This window comes from Hypanus sabinus, chromosome 3 (assembly GCF_030144855.1).
Source record: "Hypanus sabinus isolate sHypSab1 chromosome 3, sHypSab1.hap1, whole genome shotgun sequence".
NCBI lineage: Eukaryota > Metazoa > Chordata > Chondrichthyes > Myliobatiformes > Dasyatidae > Hypanus > Hypanus sabinus.
In genome coordinates, this window is record NC_082708.1 from 92,174,503 (window position 1) to 92,197,767 (window position 23,265).

Genomic DNA, 23,265 nt, shown 5'->3' on the forward strand with positions numbered 1-23,265 from the left:
CCTGAATGATGGTGAGGGAGGAAGGGTGAGGGCAGGTGTAGCACTTGTTCTGCTTACAAGGATAAGTGCCAGGAGGGAGATCAGTGGGAGGTGGCGGAAGTTGTGGAGAATTATACGTTGAACCCAGAGGCTGGTGGAGTGGTACGTGAGGACAAGGGGAGCCCTATCCCGAGTGGGGTGGTGGGCAGATGGGGTGAGAACAGATGAGTGTGAAATGGGAGAGATGCGTTTGAGAGGGGGAAGCCCCTTTCTTTAAAAAAAGGAAGACATCTCCTTGGTCCTAGAATGAAAAGCCTCATCCTAAGAGCAGATGTGGCGGAGATGGAGGAATTGCAAGAAGGGGATGGCATTTTTTGCAAGAGACAGGGTGGGAAGAGGAATAGTCCAGATAGCTGTGAGAGTCTGTAGGCTTATAGTAGATATCAGTAGATAAGCTGTCTCCCGAGATGGAGACAGAAAGATCAAGAAAGGGGAGGGAGGTGTCAGAAATGGACCAGGTAAATTTGAGGGCAGGGTGAAAGTTGGAGGCAAAGTTAATGAAGTCAATGCATTCAGAAGGAGTGAGGTTGGAATTGGAGTGGTGAAGTCGAGACCGTTGATGTCCCATCAGCAGTTAGCAATAAAGAGATCCAGAGCAGGCAGAAGACCAGAGCGGGGTGTCCATAAGGAGGAGGGTTGAAGACGGGAGAAGGGGTCATTGGTGGGGGTGGGAGAGTCCTTGCCAAAGAAGTAGATACGAAGACACAGCCGGCAGAAGAAGAGTTCAGCGTCATGGCATACGCGGAACTCGCTGAGGTGTGGACGAAGGGGGACAAAGGTGAGGCCCTTACTGAGGACAGAGTGCTCTGCCTCAGAGAGTTGAAAGTCTGAGGGGATGGTAAAGACCCGGCATGGATGAGAGCTGGGATCAGAGGGGGTAGGCTGGTGGTATCGAAGGAGAGGAGAGGGTTGGGGTGAGAGGAAGATGGAGCCTCTGAGGGTCCAAGAGTTGACGGTGGGATCTGAGAGAGAGGGTATTGCAGAGTGGTGGTGGGGGAGGGGGAAACAGGAGTCACAATCGCAGCACTTGAAGACCCAGCCTGGAGTTCAAGGCTGGAGTTGCAGTTGGAGACTGCGCAATCGCATTGAAGGTGTCCATGGTTCACTTTTGAAGGTGAACCCGCATTGATGGTGCTGGAATCCGGATTTTGAATATGCCCTGGGTTGCCGGGACAGTCGAGATCAACAGCCGAGGCAGCAATCTCCTTGCTTTTTACATTCTATTCCCCTTGAAATAAATGCCAATATTGCAACAAGTCCTGCTATCTCAACTTTATAAGAGGTGTTGGTATTCAAGCACTGGCACACCTGTTGAGCTGGACCTCTTGTAACTTCTAAATTTTGTAGAAAATTCTACAAAAGTGGTGGATACTGCCCAGTCCATCATGGGTAAATCTTCCCAACTATTGAACTGTTACGTACACAGGCAAGGGTTTCTTATAACAAACAACACGTTTATTAAACACAGAAAACAAACACCCCAAAAGTAAACAAACACTACCGTAACCAGAAACAGCTGCTGAGCGGCAGCCCAAACAGTTCTTAAAGTGATATTCCAAAAACAGTTCTTAAAGTGATACTCCAAAAATAGTTCTTAAAAGTGGTATTGCCAAAAGTTCGATATGCTCACAGTCCATTTAAAAGGAGAGACTTTATAGGGCGATTTAAATTCTCTTTCACGTCGCTTGCTCCGATCCCCGACGTCGAACTTCTCATGAAGAATTTACGAAACAGAACGGCTTAAAGGCACTGACCTTTTCTTCTCCACTACCTTCAATCCTTTCTAGTTAAACCTAGGGATTAACACGAAGATAGTCAACGAAATCCTTCCAAATAAGGATCAAGCAAAGGTTCACCGTAGAAAGCGATTCTCCTCGATCTTTAACTTCCGAACTTCCAATCTTCACTCTCCACTAATTTCTCGAACTAGCAGAATCATAAAGAACCTGCTGGCAATGACCTCCTAAACTTTAGGCATTAAGTAAAAACTTCATCCTTCAACTAAACTGCGTCATCACTTAAAACACGCAGTGGCATGAAGTCAACCTGGCAAATCCAGCCACGAACTGCCCCTCCTCACAGGGTGGGGTCTACCTTTTATAACCTGTAAAAAAAAAACCCGTCACATGATCTCTATTGGTGGGAAAATGACGTCATTCCACCATCACAAGACCATCACCTCAAGACCAGTACAGCTTCAACCCCAGTCACATGACAAGGGCACCACTGTCATGTGTCACGAGTACGTAACACCTCCCTCCAAAAAAACATTTTTGGTCTGACAAGAACAAAAATTTTTAACAATTGCTTACAATTAAAACAAAAGTATAAATTTTATAACATATACAATACCATCATATAACAGCTTATAACTCACAATACAGTAGGAGTGTTACAATTAAAAAAAACACTCCATAAAAAAAATTACAGTGTACATTCAACATCGAGATAGACAATCAGCAAACACATTATCTTTACCTTTAATATGAGTTATCATAATATTGTACTCTTGTAACATCAAACTCCAATTTAATAATCTTCTGTTTTTGTTTTTCATCTTACTCAGAAAAACTAATGGATTATGATCAGTGTAAACAATAAGTGGTTTTTGAGTTGTACCAACATATACCTCAAAATATTCCAAAGCTAAAACAAGAGATAACAATTCTTTCTCTATTGTCGAATAGTTTCTTTGATGCTTATTAAATTTCTTAGAAAAGTAAGCTACTGGATGATCAACCTCATCACCCTCATTCCTTTGCATTAATACTGCTCCTGCAGCCTCATCACTAGCATCCACAGCCAATGAAAAAGATTTTCCAAAGTCAGGTGCCTTAAGCACAGGTTGTTGACATATCATTGTTTTCAATTTTTCAAATGCTTCTTGACAAGGCACCGTCCATACAAACTTCTCATTCTTCCGCAGAAGGTTAGTTAATGGAAGGGCAACATTAGCAAAATTCTTACAAAATTTCTGATAATATCCTACCATTCCCAAAAACCTTCTGAGAGTCTTTTTCCCCGTTGGAGTGGGAATCTCTAAAATTGCCTGAACTTTTGCCTGAACAGGAGCTACCTTACCTTGACCCACAACATAACCAAGGTAAGTCACAGTTGCATGTCCAAATTCACTCTTAGCTAAATTAATAGTTAAGTTAGCTTTTGAAAGCCTTTCAAACAATTTCTCCATCGCAATAATGTGTGCTTCCCAAGTATCATTTCCTGTCACTAAATCATCAATATAAGCATCAGTATCTTTCAATCCCTGAATCACAAAGTTAATCATCCTCTGGAAAGTACCTGGGGCATTCTTCATCCCAAATGGAAGAACATTATACTCATATAACCCAGATGGAGTTACAAATGCGGAAATCTTTCTACCTCTGTCCATTAATGGAACACACCAATACCCCTTCAATATATCAATCTTTGTAAGGAACTTTGCTTTTCCAACTTTATCTACACAATCATCTACTCTAGGAATTGGATATGCATCTGTTTTCGTTACAGCATTCACCTTCCTATAATCCGTACAAAACCTAATACTAGCATCTGGTTTTGGCACCATTACACATGGCGAACTCCAATTCGAGTTAGAATGTCTAATGATATTATTCTCTAACATATATTCAATTTCTTTCTCAGCAAATTCACATTTTTCCATGTTCATCCTATATGGATGTTGTTTAATAGGTTTGGCATCTCCAACATCTACATCATGTGAAGCTATAGTAGTCCTTCTCGGAACATTTGGAAACAATTCCTTATATTTAAAAATCAGCTCCTTCATCTGTTGTCTCTGCTCTAACTGTAAATGTGCTAATTTTTCATCAATATTTTCCAGAATGGTTGAATTTGGTAACCTAACAGAAACAATGTTGGATTTAGAATGAAAGTCAGATGAATCATCTATCATGTTCCTAGTTAAATCAAACTCATTCTCACTAACCACAACAGTCACAGTATCACATTGTTTCTCAAAATATGGTTTCAACATATTTATATGGCAAAGTTGTGTTGACCTTCTACAATCTGGAGTTTTTACCACGTAATCCACATCATTGATTTTAGACACAATTTCATAAGGACCATGAAATCTAGCTTGTAAAGGATTTGTCTGCACTGGGAAAAGAACCAACACCTTATCTCCAGGCTTAAACATCCTCATCCTAGCTTCTTTATCATACCAAGTCTTCATTTTCTCCTGAGCCAACTTTAAATTTTCCTTAGCTAAGCTACAAGCTTTATGTAACCTGTCCTTAAATTTCAGAACATAGTCCAACAAATTAGTGTGTACTTCCTTACTAATCCACTGTTCTTTCAATAAAGCTAAAGGTCCTCTAACTCTATGCCCAAACACAAGTTCAAATGGACTAAAACCTAAAGATTCCTGTACTGATTCCCTTACTGCAAATAAAAGTAAGTTTATACCCTCATTCCAGTCACTTTCATTTTCCACACAAAATGTCCTAATCATATTCTTGAGGGTAGAATGAAACCTCTCCAAGGCACCCTGTGATTCTGGATGGTATGCAGATGAAGTGATTTGCTTAGCTCCCAATTTATAAACTATCTGTTGAAACAATCCAGACATAAAATTACTGCCTTGATCAGTTTGTATCTCCTTAGGTAATCCAAAATAAGTAAAAAAATTTATAAGGGCCTTTGTCACAGTCTTAGCTTTTATATTCCTAAGTGGTACTGCCTCTGGAAACCTAGAAGAAGTACACATGATAGTCAACAAATACTGATAACCAGTTTTTGTCTTTGGTAATGGACCAACACAATCTACAATAACTTTAGAAAATGGTTCACCAAATGCTGGGATAGGTTGTAATGGAGCTACTGGTGTAACCTGATTTGGTTTACCCACAATTTGAAAAAGTATGGCACGTTTTACAAAACATCGCCACATCTTTTCTTAGACCAGGCCAGTAAAAATGTTTTAAAATCTTGTCCACAGTTTTCCTTACCCCTTGATGTCCACCTAAAGGCACGCTATGAGCTAAAGTCAAAATCTCATTTCGATAAACTTTCGGAACAACTACCTGGTAAACAACATTCCAATCCTCACTTGCAGGAATTGTAGGCGATCTCCACTTCCTCATCAACACTCCTTTTTCCAAGTAATATCCTACTGGCACCTTATCAATTTCACTATCTAGTAAAACCTGCTGTCTTAATTTTATAATCTCAGAGTCTCTATTCTGCTCTGCTATCATCTCCTTCCGAGACAAAGATAAATCTTTATAGTCAGACTTACTCCAAGAATCTTGTTCAAACAACGAAGATAAGAAAGTCTCTGACACATCCTCAAAACTCGAATCCTGAGTTGAACAGATCTGAGTAACAACCTCATTCTGCGCATCAATCTTTTTAGCCATAGCTCTAGTCACAACACAGGAAGAATCTGTGTTAGAATTCAACTCTGGTTCCTCTGACTCCATCGTCAAATGCACTTCAGGAAAAACTTGTCCACCTGCCAAATCATTACCTAACAGTAAAGAAATACCCTTCACAGGTAAGCTTTGCTGTAATCCTACTTTAACAAATCCTGTAACTAACCCTGACTTTAAATTTACTTTATGTAAATGTACAGGCATAAAATCACTTCCAACACCTCTTATGTAATTTACCTCACCAGTATCAGACTCTTCATTAAACTTCAACACACTGTCTAACATCAGTGATTGAGAAGCACCAGTATCCCTAAGGATTTTTATTGGCACCAGAGTAGATCCTTCCTTCAAGGATACAAATCCTTCAGTTATAAAATGATCATATCCCTTTCTAACTTGGTCAGACTCTAACAAAGCCTCATTGGTTTTTATCAAACCCTGTAACTTTACAGGTGCTTCAGTATGTTGCACACAAGCATCTGGAACTGCTTCCTTCTCTTTCTTTTTCAATTTGAAACAGCTATTACATGGCCAGGCTTCTTACAATAGTTACAAATAAGACCAAACTGTCTTTCCTTCACAGGCTTTCCTTTCTCATCAACTTTCTCATTAACCTCTGATTTACCTGGAGTCTCCATGTTATTTTTCCTCTTAAAAATTCTGCCCTGAGGAAATTTGTTCTTATGGATCAAAACATACTCATCAGCTAATCTAGCACAGTCCTGCAATTTATCAGTATCCTTCTCATTTAAGTAGGTCCTTACTTCAACAGGAATGCTTCTTTTAAATTTCTCCATTAAAATCAGCTCTCTCAATGTATCATAGTCCCCATTTACACTTTTAGAAGAAACCCATCTCTCAAAACACATAGCTTTATCATAGGCAAATTCCACATAAGTTTTTTCCACAGACTTTTTCAAACTTCTGAATCTTTCCCTATATGCTTCTGGGACAAACTCATGCGTTTAAGATATGCCTCTTTACAATATCATAATCAAGTGCTTGCGCAGCTGTTAAAGCTGTGTAAACTTGTTGTGCTTTGCCTTTAATTACACTCTGTAACAACACTGACCATTTATCTTTCGGCCACTCTGACATCCGAGCAATAGTTTCAAAATGTTGAAAATACCTTTCCACTTCTGTTTCACTAAATGGAGGAACCAATTTAATTTTTTGACTAGCAACAAACGTTTTTTTAGAACCAGAAGACTGATTCCCAGACTTTAATTCCTCCATTGCATATGCAAATTCTCTCTTCTTTTGTTCCATCTCCAATTTACACCTCTCCAAACCAGCTTTACTTTGTTCCAATTTCATTTGTTCGATTTGCAACTGCATCTCCAGATTACTTATTTGAAACGACTCTAAAATCGATTCATCAAAAACACCCGAGACCACATAGTGTGACGCGATTTTTCTCTGTATCACAGCCTTAGAAGTAGTCTGCAAAATACCTTTAAGTTGCAATCTACTAGCTATCTCAAACACCTCAGTTTTCTTCGCCTTCGCCAACACCTCCGCAACTGGCGAAGCCAGAAACTCATCAATATTCATTGCTGCCGAATACCACAAGCCAAACAAAAGAACCGAGTAATCCCCGTTTCCAAAACACCGATCTAAAAGTCAGCAAGCATTTCAACTCAAATGATTCAATCCCGGATGAGCCCCCATATTTAATGTTACGTATTCAGGCAACAATAAATATATGAGTTCGACAAGGGTTTCTTATAACAAACAACACGTTTATTAAACACAGAAAACAAACCCCCCAAAAGTAAACAAACAGTACCGTAACCGGAAACAGCTGCTGAGCGGCAGCCCAAACAGTTCTTAAAGTGATATTCCAAAAACAGTTCTTAAAGTGATATTCCAAAAATAGTTCTTAAAAGTGGTATTGCCAAAAGTTCGATATGCTCACAGTCCATTTAAAAGGAGAGACTTTATAGGACGATTTAAATTCTCTTTCATGTTGCTTGCTCCGATCCCCGACGTCGAACTTCTCACGAAGAATTTACGAAACAGAACGGCTTAAAGGCACTGACCTTTTCTTCTCCACTACCTTCAATCCTTTCTAGTTAAACCTAGGGATTAACACGAAGATAGTCAACGAAATCCTTCCAAATAAGGATCAAACAAAGGTTGCCCCCGTTTCACCGTAGAAAGCGATTCTCCTCGATCTTTAACTTCCGAACTTCCAATCTTCACTCTCCACTAATTTCTCGAACTAGCAGAATCATAAAGAACCTGCTGGCAATGACCTCCTAAACTTTAGGCATTAAGTAAAAACTTCATCCTTCAACTAAACTGCGTCATCACTTAAAACACGCAGTGGCATGAAGTCAACCTGGCAAATCCAGCCACGAACTGCCCCTCCTCACAGGGTGGGGTCTACCTTTTATAACCTGTAAAAAAAAACCCGTCACATGATCTCTACTGGCGGGAAAATGACGTCATTCCACCATCACAAGACCATCACCTCAAGACCAGTACAGCTTCAACCCCAGTCACATGACAAGGGCACCACTGTCATGTGTCACTAGTACGTAACAGAACACATCTACATGAAAACTGTATTTATGTTATTGTACTATTATATTTGTTATAGAAATCTACAGCATATTACAGGCCCTTCGGCCCACAATGTTGTCCCAATTATGTAGCCTACTCTAGAGACTGCCTAGAATTTTCCCAGCACATAACCCTCTTTTTCTAATTTCCAGGTACCTATCTAAGAGGCTCTCCAAAGACCCTATTTTATCCACTTCCACCACCGCTGCTGGCAGTGCGTTCCACATACCCATCGCTTTCAGTGTGAAAAACTTAGCTCTGACATCCCCTCAGTACCTATTTCTAAGCATCTTAAAACTCTGTCCCCTTGTGTAAGCCATTTCGGCCCTAGGGAAAAGCCTGTGGCTATTCACACGATCAGTGCCCCTCATAATCTTGTGCAAATATAAACATTTTTAATTTCTTTGTTATTTATTTATTTATTTATTTATTTATTTTTGCATTTGCAAGTTCTGTTGTCGTCTAGTTGAATGACCTAGTTGGACAGTCTTCCATTCATTCTAATATTGTTGTAACGTTCTCCTTCGCGTGTAACGAACGCCGAATTTAACGTCGAGATAAACCACAGTTAATAAGAACCAGATCGCAGTAAGATTAACCATTTACTGTTCACTCTTCACATTAACATATGGTGAAAACTGTTGATAAAACAATACAAGATTGATACAGTATTTGTTCCTTCCTTAATATCACATTTCAAGTGTAAATACTTGCAAAGGTGACTATAACTACATTACACTAAGGTGCAGTATACAGGGAGAGTTTACCTGCTCCATTGACTACTTTAAATACACTTCCATGCAAACTATCTGCGACTCTTTAACTAACGAAAGCATAAACATTATCTACCGTCGTTACTTCTAACAGGATCGGCATTAACATCTTAGTTCAATATATCGATTATCTATTAACTTACAGCGTTGCTCTCACTGTGATTTCTAATGCCTGCAAAACAACTTCTGCTCGGGTCTGCCTCGTGGTGAGCCCCCACCCTCGTGCTAATTTCAAACCGGTATTTTCCCACAAGACACGGCGAAACCGGATGTGAGGTCATCGCATGCCGATATATTTTACATGCAATGAATATACTTTAAACACTTCTAATTCTAACTAGAAAATACTATCGAATGAATTACTAAGCAAAAATATTATAAACTAAATAACTGTCGTAAAGACAGCACACTCCCCGCTTGACCTTCGTAAGGTCACAATGAGCAGAGTACAAACTTAGTCTCTTAATCAGTCATTGGGTAGAAGTAGAATAACTTCTGTAACTGGCCTTTGGTAAATTTTCACATCGCCTTGGTCGGTAGTCTTCAATTCGATCTTCCTGACATGTCCATCCTCGCTAGGGAATGTAGCAGTGATTCTGGCCGTTGGCCAGCTGTTGCGGGTGGCTTGCTTGTCCCTGAGCAGGACTAAGTCTCCAACTTAAAGATTCCTGTGGGGTTCTGTCCACTTTGTCTCTGTTGCAACAAAGGTAGATATTTTTGTCTCCACCGAGGCCAGAACTGATTTGCCAGAGCCTGGACTTGTCTCCATTGCTTTGTGTACAAATCCTTGTCTGAAAAGTCTCCTGGTGGAGGAGGTGCTCCTGCCTTCTGCGTAAGGAGCGTTGATGGCGAAAGTATAAAGGGGTTTTCTGGGTCAGAAGACACAGGTAGGAATGATTGTGCGTTTATAATGGCTGTGACCTCTGCCATTAGGGTGCACAGTACCTCGTGGGTCAATCGGGTGCGTTGCTGCATCTCAGGTTTCCTTTTCCGGGTTTTCGGTAAGGACGTGAACCGTTTGACTGCCTGCTCTTTGTTATCTGGTGAGCGCTGGCTTGGTTCTCTGAAAGGCAATGGGGCAACCCCATTATTTGCTTCATCTCTGAAGTCCTTGGTGTCTTTGGGTTTTAAAGAAATGGTATCTTGAGCTGATTGTGCATGTTTGTTTCCGTGCTCGGTTTGAACGAAAACTGACTGGCCCAGCGACTCGTCGCTTGCCTCGCGCTTGTTAACGCCTTGTTGTGCTTCCTTGATATACATGGAACTTGTGCAGGGTTGAAAAATCGAATGGCGGCCACTCTCTAGCACATTGGTCTTGAGTGTGTCGACCGTCGGTTTGTGTACGTCACCGAGACACACCTCTCCTGTCACCACCCAGCCCAGATCCAGACGTTGCGCGAAGGGGGCGTTGAGTGGTCCATTGACCTGCTGCCTAACCTTGTGTACCTGGATAACATCTCTTCCTAATAGCAGGAGTATTTCTGCTTTCGGATCCAGTTCTGGGATTTGTTTGGCGATGTGGTGGAGATGCGGCTGGTGTAGCACCGCACTTGGTGTCGGGATCTCAGCGCGGTTATTCATGATTTCATTGCACTCTAAGAGCGGAGGGAGACAGATGATGACTTTACCATCCAGGGACTCGATCTGGATGCCTTCTGCCTTCCTTCCTTGGGTTTCCATGTTGCCTGAGCAAGTTTTGAGGTAGTATGGGAACCGCTCACTCTCAATGTTGAACAATTTAAAGAACTCTGGACTGACTAGTGAACGATTGCTCCACTAATCCAGAATCACATAGGCTTTGATGGCCTTGTCTTTGGCTCCTTTAGGGTACACCTTAGTGAGGCAGATCTTGGAACAAGAACGACTTGACTGAGCTTGACCGCAAACTTCTGTACAGTTCGTGCTGACAGCTGTTGACCTAGAGTGAGCCTCTCCCTCCCCGCCGTCCTGTTGTGGGGGTGAAGGAGCGCTGTCAGTTTGCGGTGACAGGTCGGGATGCATGGCCCCGACGTGATCTGGGCTATCACATTCCGGACACTTCACGGCGATCGTACACTCTCTGGCGAGGTGAGAGGTTGAGGAACAGCATCTAAAACATATTCTTTTCTCCTTGAGAAGAGCCGTCCTCTCTTCAAGGGGTTTTTCCCTAAACATTCTGCATGCTTTCAGGGGGTGAGGTTTGTTATGCAATGGACAATACTTGCCAGGGTCGTTGTTAGTTGTAAGGGCTTCAGTCTTGAGCACTGACACGGGTTTATCAATGTTGAAAACATTCGAAGAGGATCTACCTGGCTTGGTGTAAATCGAACTGCTTCCTGGACCCACGAGGCTAGGGTCGTTTCGCCTCTTCGCCTCCTTGCGCACAAACTCAGTGAGGTGCTTAAAGGGAGGAAATCGACCACCGTGGTCTTCCTTGTACTCTGAGGCAACAGTCAGCCACCTGTCCTGCAGCCCAAATGGAAGCTTGTCCACGATTTGTCTAATCCCAGATGGAGTATCTAGGTATACTAGACCAGCTGAGTAGCCATCTTCTTTGGCGCCTTGGATCTCCATGAGTAAATCTCCGAATTCTCTTAACTTAAAGTGATCTTTGGCCGAAAAACCTTAGGAAAGTTTTCCAGACGTCGATATAGCGCCGCTTCAATAATGTCGGGGGCCCCATATCTCTCCCAAAGTCTCTCCCACGCTTCGCTTAAGGCTAGCTCGGGTTTGTTGATGTACACTGAACGTATGCGTCTCACCTGGTCGCGTGATTCTTTCCCCAGCCATTTCGCCATAAGGTCCAACCTTTGGGTTGCACTGAGCTGGACTCCGTCGATCACGTTGGTGAATGTGGAGTACCATGCACGGTAATTTTCGGGTTTATTGTCAAACTGGTACAGTCCCGAAGTGACGAGATCCCGTCGTGCTAAATACTGCAGCGTGGGATCGGCTGTAAGCGGCATGCGGGCTGGAGAAGTACGTTGGCGCCTATATGACTGAGAGCGCACGTTTCTCATGGAATTTGCCATCCTGGATTCGACCTCCGCGTCTCTTCGCATCGAACTTTGTAAGTTTGGTGTCAAAGAATATCGGTTGTCAGCTCTTTCATTCTTGACTTCATCACAGAGCCGCGAGGGTAAATTTTCTTCCTCGTAGCTGGGGAAGTTATCGAATACGTATGGAGAGGGGAGACGAGCCTGCCAGTCTGTTTGATATTGTACATAGTCGCTTGTGCGTTCCAGTCTGGTCCTTTCTAAAGTAGATCTTACTTCGGTCAGATCACGCGACCCTTCAGGTTCTTCTATGTACTCTGCTTCCGCCATGGCAGCTTCTTCTTCTCTTTCTAGCTGCAGCACTTGCAACTCTGTCGATATTTTTGCCATTTCCAACTGGGTTTCGGCTTCTCTGGCGGCCTTTTCGGCTTCTCTGGCGGCCCTTTCTTTCTGGATTTCGGCTTCTCTGGCAGCTTCTTCTCTCTGGATTTCGGCTTCTCTGGCAGCCTCTTCTCTTTGTCTGGCGGCCCTTTCTTTCTGGATTTCGGCTTCTCTGGCAGCCTCTTCTCTTTGTCTGGCGGCCCTTTCTTTCTGGATTTCGACTTCTCTGGTGGCCTGTTTCATTTTCAAAACTGCTTCTTGTCTGGCGTAACGCAGTCGCACCTTGGCGGCTTCTGCCTTGGCTCTTGCCTGTGTGGACTTACTTGATGTCGTTCTACTGCCCTTGTCGCTGGGCGCCATCGACTTGATCCCGGATCGAGCTGACATTGCAGCACTTGGAACACCTGATAATGCCGCTTTTTCACTGTAACGTTCTCCTTCGCGTGTAACGAACGCCGAATTTAACGTCGAGATAAACCACAGTTAATAAGAACCAGATCGCAGTAAGATTAACCATTTACTGTTCACTCTTCACATTAACATATGGTGAAAACTGTTGATAAAACAATACAAGATTGATACAGTATTTGTTCCTTCTTTAATATCACATTTCAAGTGTAAATACTTGCAAAGGTGACTATAACTACATTACACTAAGGTGCAGTATACAGGGAGAGTTTACCTGCTCCATTGACTACTTTAAATACACTTCCATGCAAACTATCCGCGACTCTTTAACTAACGAAAGCATAAACATTATCGACCGTCGTTACTTCTAACAGGATCGGCATTAACATCTTAGTTCAATATATCGATTATCTATTAACTTACAGCGTTGCTCTCACTGTGATTTCTCATGCCTGCAAAACAACTTCTGCTCGGGTCTGCCTCGTGGTGAGCCCCCACCCTCGCGCTAATTTCAAACCGGTATTTTCCCACAAGACGCGGCGAAACCGGATGTGATGTCATCGCATGCCGATATATTTTACATGCAATGAATATACTTTAAACACTTCTAATTCTAACTAGAAAATACTATCGAATGAATTACTAAGCAAAAATATTATAAACTAAATAACTGTCGTAAAGACAGCACAATTGTTATTATTCTATAGATTTATTGAGTATGCCCACAAGAAAATGAATCTCAGGGTTGTACATGGTGACATTTATGTATTTTGATAGTAAAATTTACTTTAAACCCATTTAACTGCAGTTGCCCCATATCTTTTTTTGTCTATGTACCTGTCCTAATGTTTGAGCTAAATTCCACCTGCCATTCCTTTACCCACTTTCCTATTGGAAAAAAATATTATGTTATAAGCTTAACCAATCTTCTTCATTGTCCACGTCGAAGTTATCATCTGCAAAGTTGCTAATTACACCACCTATATTCTGATATAAAGCATATATATGTGACAAACAACAGGACACCAATCCCTGTAGCATACTCTTGGTCACAGACCAAGACCAATATGAAAAGCAACCATGCACTATTGTTCTTTGCTTCCAGCTCAAAGTCAATTTTGTAGCCAGTTGCCAAGTTCACACTAGATTCCATGTGTTCTCGCCTTCCGGATCAGCATGTCTTGTGGGTTTTGTCAAAGGTCTTGCTGAAGTCCATGTGACATCTACTACCTGCCTTTGTCGGTCATTTATTGAAAAATACTAAATCAAATTTGTGAGTCATGATTTTCCATGACTATCTGTAATCTGTCCTTGCCTTCCCAGATGTAAATAAATCCTGTCTCTCAGAATTCGCTTTAGTGACTTGTCACACTACAGCTGTAAAAGGCTTGTTCTTAGAGCCCTTCGTAAATATGGTCATAGAGTTATACACCATTGAAACGGGCCCTTCCCTGCCGGCCAAGGTGCCATTTCAATTTGCCTGCATCTGCACCACATGACTGTAAATTCTTGTAGTCAATGAACTTGAAATATTGTAATTATATCCATCTTCTGGCAGCTTGTTCCATATTACCTTTTGCCCTCTGTGTGGAAAAACTTGCCTCTAATGGTCTGTTTAAAACTGCCTCATCACATCTTTAACTTATGCCTTCCATAATTTAACAAACATCTCTGTAAGGTCATCCATCAGTCTTAGCTTATCTAGTCTCTCCTTATAACTCAAGGTTTTGGCAGCATCCTCATGTAACTAAGACAATAAATAAAATAACGAGACAGCATACACTATCCTCCAGAATTTGGATTCTTGCTTTTGGAATATGTATTAATGATAACAGTGAAGGAATTTGCAGATATGACAATAAGGTTTGACAGTGAGGAATAAAACTTTAGATAGCAGAATGGTATTGATCTTGTAGTTTAGACAGCAAAATAGCAACCAGAATTAAATTGAGAAGTTGAGGTATTGGTTTGAGGGAGGTGTAACAAAGCAAAGGAATTGCACAGCAATGAGAGGATATCAGCTGGTGTGGAGTGGCGGAAGGACCTTGGAATATGTGTTTAAGGATCCTTTAGTATTGTGGGGTAATGTTCTTTATTTATTGAGGCTTAGAATATGAGTGGTGTGAGAAGGTTAAATCAAAAGTATAAGTAATATCACGAAGATCACTGTTGAGTACTGAATGCAATACTGGGCATTATCTTTCAAGATAGATGTAAAGATTCAGAGATTATTGAGGACTTTATCAGGTTTGGAAAATATTAGCAGGAAAGGTGATATAAGCTAGAGTTTTCTTTACAATAGAGTAGACTGACAAGAGATTTATTTAACGTGTGTAGAATTATTTGGGGTCCAGATAGAGTAAATGGCTATTTTTTACAGAAATTTTAACAATCTGCAGAAATTGATTTAAAGTAATTGGTGGAAACAAATTGAAGTGAATATTTGATAAAATAAGCATTTTATAATAAATGTATATAGAGTGATTATATTGAAAAAAAACAAGTGCTTTTGACTTGCAAGGCAATTGGTTAGTGAACAGTTCTCAGGAATGGAACTATTGGTGTAAACTGGGACTGCCTGTACATTTAATGGCAATGTTCTCTGGAACACTGAAATGCCAACTCCTCCTATAATTTGAGTGAAATTGTAATTATGCATCCAGATAAGGCCCATAATTTTAACTGTTGAGTAAATAATGCAGGGCGTATTAATTACAACAGTCAACATACTATGATTTGTTCCAGATGCACCTGAAGTAACAATGATGGGGTACGATGGAAACTGGTTTGTTGGAAGGAAAAATGTGCAACTTAAATGTAAAGCTGATGCAAACCCATCACCTTCTGCATACATATGGAGCAGGTATATGTGACTAATTTTCAAATGATACTATGAAACATTGGGTACAAATGTAACTGAGCAGTAACTAGAGATTTATGTCTAATAGATGCCTGTAACTTATGAGTGACCTTGATGAGTGAGTTAGAGTTCATGCCTGAGCATTTTTAATGTTTTCCTCTATGTGATGAAAGAGCTTTCTTTCTGTCACCATGTTAACAGTCTGATAGCTTATAGCTTCATAACAGCAACAAATTGGATTTATGAATTAAAAACAAAAACACACATTTCTATAGTTAGGATGTGAAGTTTACTGATAATAAAAAAAGTCCAGATCTGAATAAATATGTAGTAACAATCAAAGATGATGTGTGCAGAACTTTAAAGCTACTGAAGTACAGTTACTGATGATACAAGAAAACTGCCAGGCAAGATGCTTTTGCTGTGACAACATTAGATACTTCTGTATTAATAATTTTTTTTTAAATTGCATAAATTTGGGAATGAGTACTTTGGATTCTACTAAAATCATAAATTAATACAGCCTCTGAATCTTCCAGACAGTTAAAGAATCAGTTCACATGTAACTTCTCTGGTTTAAAATATTATTATAATGACAATTCGTTGCTGAAGTGGGATGATAGCCAATTCTTCCAGGTACTTTACCTGTTCCTTGCAATTGAAATCTCAGGAAGTTCTTTTCATCCTCATAACCCATTAACCCTTGTTTTACCATAAGCCTGGCACAATTGACTACTTGCTTCATCAATACTAGCTCTTGGAGTAGTTCCACTGGGTACGATACCAATTGATTTGCTCTGCCATCCTAATTCTCACGTTCATCTACACTGTAGATAAGCCTGTTAACCTACCAACCAGCATGCGTTAGCAAACTAGAAGGAAACTGAAGTACTAGGGCAAATCCACAGAATCACAGGGAGAGCATACAAACTCACTCCATACAGAGCATCAGAGTCCAGAATTGAACCTGGTTGCTGGAGATTTGAGGCAAGTAGGCCCTGTCAGTTTATGCCACTGTGCTGAATTTATGAATCTTTCTTACTTCATTAAGTATGGATAGAGAGGATATTAGAAGTATGTTTCTTTCCTATCATTCTGAAGTATATGACAAAATATAATTGGTTTTCTTCTTTCTCATTGTCTATCTATAAAAATTTAGTTTGGAATTTTTATATGAAATTCTTGAAATATAAAATTATTCAAATTTGCTATAAAAAATTTCGAACCAGATGATGCTGTACCTGGCCCTAGGTACAGATCACTGCAGTATAGCACTTGGTACAGACTACCTGTCTGAAATTTTCTCATCCACTACTGCCATTTGTCTGCTTTGCCATTCCATCTGCCTGATTTATTATCCCTTTCAACCTCATTCCCTGACCTTCTTTGACCACCTGATTAATCAAGAACCTATCAATCTCTGCTTCAATATACCTAATGGCCTGGCCTCGACAGCTGTCTTTGGCAATGAATTTCACAGATTTACCACCCTCTGGCTAAAGAAATTCCTCCTCATTTGTGTTCCAAAGAGACGTCCTTCTATTCTGAAGCTGTGCCCTTTGGTGCTAGACTCCCCTACTATAGAAAACGTTATCTCCACATCCACTCTTTCTAGGCCTTTCAATATTTGATATCTTTCAGTGAAATCCTGCCATCATTCTTCTAAACCCAGAAACATCAAACATTCATCATATGTTAATCCTTTCATTCCTGGGAAAATTCTTGTGAATGCCGTCTGGACTCTGTCCAAGCCAACTATGGACCCAGAAAATCTCAAATTAGATGTGTGAGACATTATTCCTCCTTAGATTATTGACTCCTAATCTTTCTCTGCCTTTCCAAGCAAACATAAATCCTGTCCATCTTCTCCCATTGATGTAAGATTCACTGGCCTGTATTTCCAGTCTTATTTATTCTACTGTTTTGAAATAGAGGATACCCTTCTCCATCGTGAATACAAATTAGGTATTTATTTAATATCCCATTCATTTCCTCAGCCTCTATGCAGATTACCCATTTTCCTTAATACCTCGTATAGGATCTTCCTTGATCCTACTTGGGTCTTGTCCAATATCCTTTATAAACCTCAAAGGGTCTAAACTTCCTCATGCAATAAAAATGCTGTTGTTATACCTATCCAGCAACTCCCCTTGATAAACTGCATGTTTTCAGTTGTTGCTTTTGATACTACTCAACTGTGATATTATTGTTAATCTTTTTCAAAGTGTAATAAAGTAAGTGCACTTAACATATATACATTTTAGGTACATGAAAATATCATACATAGCAAGTCTCAAAGGGGCTTGAAGTTAACTCCACTATTTATTTAATTGTGTGCTTTCACAAATCTGAAAGATTTGGCATATTCACAAGAACATTTCCCTTTTGCTTTGCCACGTTACATTACCACATTGTTAAAGCTCCAAAAACCAATATGTTTATATCAGCTTTTTTCAGTTATTTTACATGTATGCGTTGAGCCACCCCAGATCGTGCACATTTAGTGTAGGAAATTACAGGAGGAGGTGAGGATATTTCTCCACCTGTGAAAAATTTTAAATATTGTATTTATGCAATAAAAGTTAATGTTCCAGTGCAAGATTCTGCTTTCAGCAGAACTTTATTTGTTGATGGGAAAACAAGCAACTATCATTCCACGTGGTCAATCCTTGCTTTTTGATGGCTTCATTAGTGATAGAGGTAATAAGACAGAGGCTAAGGGATGGAACATTTGAGCTTTGGACCCGACAGCTGATGACCTGACCCCAGTGATAGAGCAATTAAAATCCAGGCTCATTAGAGTAGTTCAAGAATTTCAAAATATATTCTGGTAAAGGTTTGCATAAATTTAAGAAAAAAAATCTAAAATGTGCATTTGTGCAGCAGAAGGTTTTATACATCAGCATCGTGATCAGCAAAGTCATAATGGACCAAAAGGCCTGTTCCTGTGCAGGACTGTTTTATGGTCTTAAATTACCAGACACAGAAATAATGGATGGATTAGCTTTTGTGCAAATTAGCATGTGAACAACAGAATTTTACTGAGTTCAGGTTCGTGTAAAGAAGAAGATGAGAGGCTAAATGGGAGACCTTTGGGATAACAAAGAAACAAGATAAAGGATCCAGCAGCAGACATGCTCGGGTAGATTCAGTTAGTGTAAAGCAGTGCAACTAGGTAGTCTCAGTGATGAGTTGCTTTGTAGTTTGGGGCACATCTGTCATATAGGAAACTAGAATTGTGAATGTTCTTCCTATTACCTAGATGGAGGAATTTCCACTTACCTAGTATTGAATATCAGACGAGTAGTATGACAAATCAGGTTGAAGGAAATTGCCCCTGGTATAGTAGGGTGTTACAGTCCATCGGGTTTGATGACAATGTGGGGAGAATAGTTTTCAGGGAAAGTCTGCAGGGAAAAGATTGCTCTGTGAACTTTACCTTAAACAGCTGTGTCGAGTCATCAGCCGGGTCCATCAGACTCCAGACGTTTCAGCCCCTAACCCAGAATGTCCTCGGGATAGTGGGACAGCAGAAGGTGATCAGTCTTTAACCCCCGACAGTCAGACATCCAGCTCCTATTGTCCCTGCACAGCCAAAGCCAATTGGATGCTCTCTCTGCTGCTCTCTTCCTGGTTCTCCCTTATATCCCTAAAGCTGCCGTTACCTTCCAGCATGACTTGGCGGGAAATCCTCTTGCCCCCACTTCGACAGGGAAGTTCCACATCTGCCAGCCTTGCCGTCTGCAGTCCGCCACCAGGTCTTCATAACTCGCAAGCTTCCTCTTGTGGACCTCTTGGCATCGGGTCTCCCATGGTACTGTTAGCTCTATCACCACGAGCTTCTTTGCACTCTGACAATAGTAGAATGTCTGTTCGAAGTGTGGTCTTTACCATTGGTGGAAACACCAGCTTCTTTCCAAGATCGACCTTCATCTCCCAGTCCTTTGCCATGCTCAGGATACCGTCTCTACGCTTGTTTGTTGCTGCAGCATGTTCCCCGGTCCTGATGAAGTTGATGAAGTTTGGTTGGCTGTCCTTTTTGTGGTCCTTTTCCCTCACTGTCTCCAAAGTGTGGGCAAGTGCTCTCAAAACCTGGTCGTGTCTCCATCTGTACCGTCCCTGGGAAAGGGCAACCTGGCATGAAGAAAGAATATGCTGTAGGTTGGCTGGTTCCTGGCACAGATGGCACGTTGGGTCTTCTGTTACTCCCCAGTTCCACAGGTTTGTTGGAGTTGGTAATACATCATACACAGCATCAGTAAGAACTGGAGTTGGAAAGGTGTATATTTCCATAAGTCACTCCATGTCGATACTCTTTGTTCTGTTTCCCACTTTGTCGAGGTCCCTTGACTCCCCATCTCCACTGCTCATACATATCTAGCCACCTCTTCTTTCTTACTTATCTCCTGCTGAGCCAAGTGCCATCTGTCCTTAGGGTTGGCCTCCTTCCACCTGGTTGTTGACTCAAATCCCAGGCCTTGTCTGCCCTTACACACTATTCCAACAACGTCTCTGTGGCGAAATCACCACTCTGCTTCTTCTACTGCCTCTGCCACCTTTCATTTGCTCCCTGTCTGTATCTCGACTCCTGCTTCACTGACCTTATCGTCTTTGGTGTCTTTGAGGGTCATGATGAGGCGTGCTTTCCCTGCTTTAAATTCTTCCTCAACCAAGGAGAGGGGCAACTGGAGCCTGGCTGACTTGCTGTGTAGCCCTGTTAAAGAGAAACACTGCGGTACTCCTAACCACCTTCTCAGATACTGGTTAATCTTCCTCTCCATGCCCTCAATCGTTGACAGGGTGATGTCATACAGCATCATTGCCCACATTAGTCTGGGTGGGAGCCCACGTTGGAAGATCCATGCTAGTACTTGATAAGCTGAATTCCCTTTTATGTTATGGGAAATACATAGAAGAATCAAACCAACCAAGGCTTGTCCTGTCCAGTTGAAACATAGAAAACCTACAGTACAATACAAGCCCTTCGACCCACAAAGCTGTGCCAAACATGTCCTTATCTTAGAAATTACCTAGGGTTATCCATATTTTTCGAAGCTTCATGTACCTATCCAGGAGATTTTAAAAGACCCTATCATATCTGCCTCCACCACTGTCGCCAGCAGCCCATTCCACACACTCACCACTCTCCGTGTTTTAAAAAAATCTTACCCCGACATCTCCTCTGTACCTACTTCCATGCACCTTAAAACTGTGCCCTCTCGTGCTAGCCTTTTCAGCCCTAGGAAAAGCCTCAGACTATCCACACGAAAGATAGGAAATATTTTTGTGGAAGGTGGATCTATTGTATTGGATGTGGTAGATTAGATTAGGAGGGATAGTTCACTAAGGTCACAGTCACTTGTAAATTGCAGCTCTGATAAGGATTCTTAACAATATTATGGCAACACCTGTTGTAAGCAATCATGCAGGGAATTACAGGAGAGAAAGTGGTATAGTTGCATAGCTAATAATTCCATCACTTCTTCACAGTGCTAAAGACCATGGTTCACTCTTTAAAGTCTGGATGGAGTTTGCTGGTGTTTCCTGTGACCACAGGAATTTCTTCGAAATGTTCTGAACATTTTTCCTCCTCATCCCCCTTCCCAGCCCATATTTTAAAGACATACAGATTGCTGCGTCAGTTGACCACTATAAATTGCCCCAAGTGTCTGGGTGAGTGATAGAATCTGGAGAGAGCTGATGAGAATGATAAGATTGAAAAAGAATGTGATTAACATAGGGTTATTGTCAAATGGATGGTGCAGATTCTGGACTGAATGCAATATCTTCCTGATTCTGTGACTAGTATATGGATCTGGAAGATAGCAGTATGTACAAGGACTTTGGAAAGGAAAGTTTAAAGATAAGGCAGTCATTTATAAGATGGGGATCATGGGTTTTTCTTCAGCCCTCACTTAATTTCTCCTTTGGCCCACACTCCTAGTAATTTCTCCTTTGGCTCCTCCCACTCCCACCCAGTCCCTTCAAACCAAAAGTGTACCCATGGACAATCGCATGGGTCCCAGCTAGGCCTCCCTTTTAGTCAAAAATGTGAAACAGTCTATGTTCCAAGCCTACACTAGTATCACTTCCCGACTTTTCCTACACTACATCAACAACTGCATTGTTGCTGCTTCCTGTTCCCATGCTGAGCTTGTGGAATTCATCAACTTTGCCTCCAACTTCCACCCTGCCCTCAAATTTACTTGGTCTATTTCCGATACCTTCCTCGGAAGACAGTTTATCTACTGATATACAAGCACAGTGACTCTCATACCTCTTCCCACCCTGTCACTTGTAAAAAAATGCCATCCTCTTCTCTCAATTCCTCCGTCTTTGTCGCATCTGCTCTCTGTAATCTCCTGTGATGATGGCGATTGTGCAGGAGATGCTTTTGCCAATCCGAACTGACAAGTGAGGAATTCCAAGATTCAATTGCACAAGACATGAGTTGAGAGTTAGGGGGCAAAAGTTTAGGGGTAACATGAGGGGAAATTTCTTTACTCAGAGAGTGGTAACTGTGTGGAACGAGCTTCCAGTAGAAGTGGTAGAGGCAGGTTCGATATTATCATTTAAAAAAATATTGGATAGGTATATGGACAGGAAAGGAATGGAGGGTTATGGGCTGAGTGCAGGTCAGTGGGACTGGTGAGAGTAAGCGTTCAGCACGGACTAGAAGGGCCGAGGTGGCCTATTTCCATGCTGTAATTGTTATATGGTTATATGTTATAAGAGGGTATTGAGGCCCAGGTCTTAGAGTTTACTGTGGAGATGATGGTATTAAATGTTGAGCTGTAATCTATAAAGAGCCTCCTGATGGACGCACCTTTGCTGTCCAAAATGTTCCAGGGTTGCGTTAATAGCCAGTGAGATGGCATCTACTGCAGACCTGTTGCTTTGGTAGGCGAATTGGAGCAGATCCAAGTTGCCGCTCAGACACCAGCTGATATGCTTCAACGCCAGCTTGTCAAAATTCATCATCATTATGGTGCCACTGAGCAATAGTCATTGAGATAGGTTACCATACTTTTCTTAATTACTGTTCCACACAGGTCTTCAGTACTCGGCCAGGTGTTCCATTAGACCAGATGCTTTCCTTGGATTCACTCTCTTGAAGGCAGACCACAGTCATCTTCAGATACTGGGACCAAAGGATTGTTGGGAGACTTGGAGGTGTACAATGGTTCTTCTCTGTTCTGATGGTCAAAGCAAGCATAGAAGGCATTGAGTTCATCTGGAAGTGAAGCCCTGCTGTCCCCTCTGTTTAAGATTTAACTTTGTAGGAGGTTATGGCATTCAGACCCTGCCACAGCTGTTGAGCATCTCTCATAGATTCCAGTCTAGTCCGGAATCTCCACTTCACCTATGAGATAGCTTTTCAGAAATCATACGTACATCTCTTGTAACGTTCTTGATCTCCAGACTTAAATGCTACTGATCTGGCTCTCAGCAAAGCCTGGATTTCATTGTCCATACAAAGCTTTTGATTGGGGTAAACCCTGAATGACTTTGTGGGGATACACTCATCCACAATTGTTCTAATGAAGCCTGTTATGACTCTCTCCTTTAAGATTCCCCCTTCTCTAGCCTTTTATTTATTTCACCAATCAACTTCCCAACTCATTACTTTACCCCTCCTCCTCTCCTGGTTTCAATTATCACTTGCCATCTTGTACTACTACCTCTTCTCTCCCTGACTTCTTGTTCTGACTTTTTTCCCGTCCTGATTAAAGGTCACAGCCTGAAACATCGACTATTTACACTTTTCCATAGATACTGCCTGACCTGCTGAGTTCCAGCATTTTCTGTGTGTTGCTCAGATTTCCAGCTTCTGGAGATGTTCTCTTGTTTGTAGTTTTTGC

The 23,265-nt window shown here is 41.4% G+C and overlaps 1 protein-coding gene across 2 annotated transcripts in view; it reads left to right on the forward strand.

Annotated features, from left to right (window-relative positions):
* nectin3b (nectin cell adhesion molecule 3b) overlaps positions 1 to 23,265 on the forward strand; it is a 182,309-nt gene that overhangs the window by 138,935 nt on the left and 20,109 nt on the right. For both annotated transcript variants that reach the window (XM_059964779.1, XM_059964780.1), the window contains one exon: positions 15,289 to 15,406. In XM_059964779.1, coding sequence (XP_059820762.1) covers positions 15,289 to 15,406 — 118 coding nt within the window. The remainder of the gene's footprint in view (positions 1 to 15,288; positions 15,407 to 23,265) is intronic.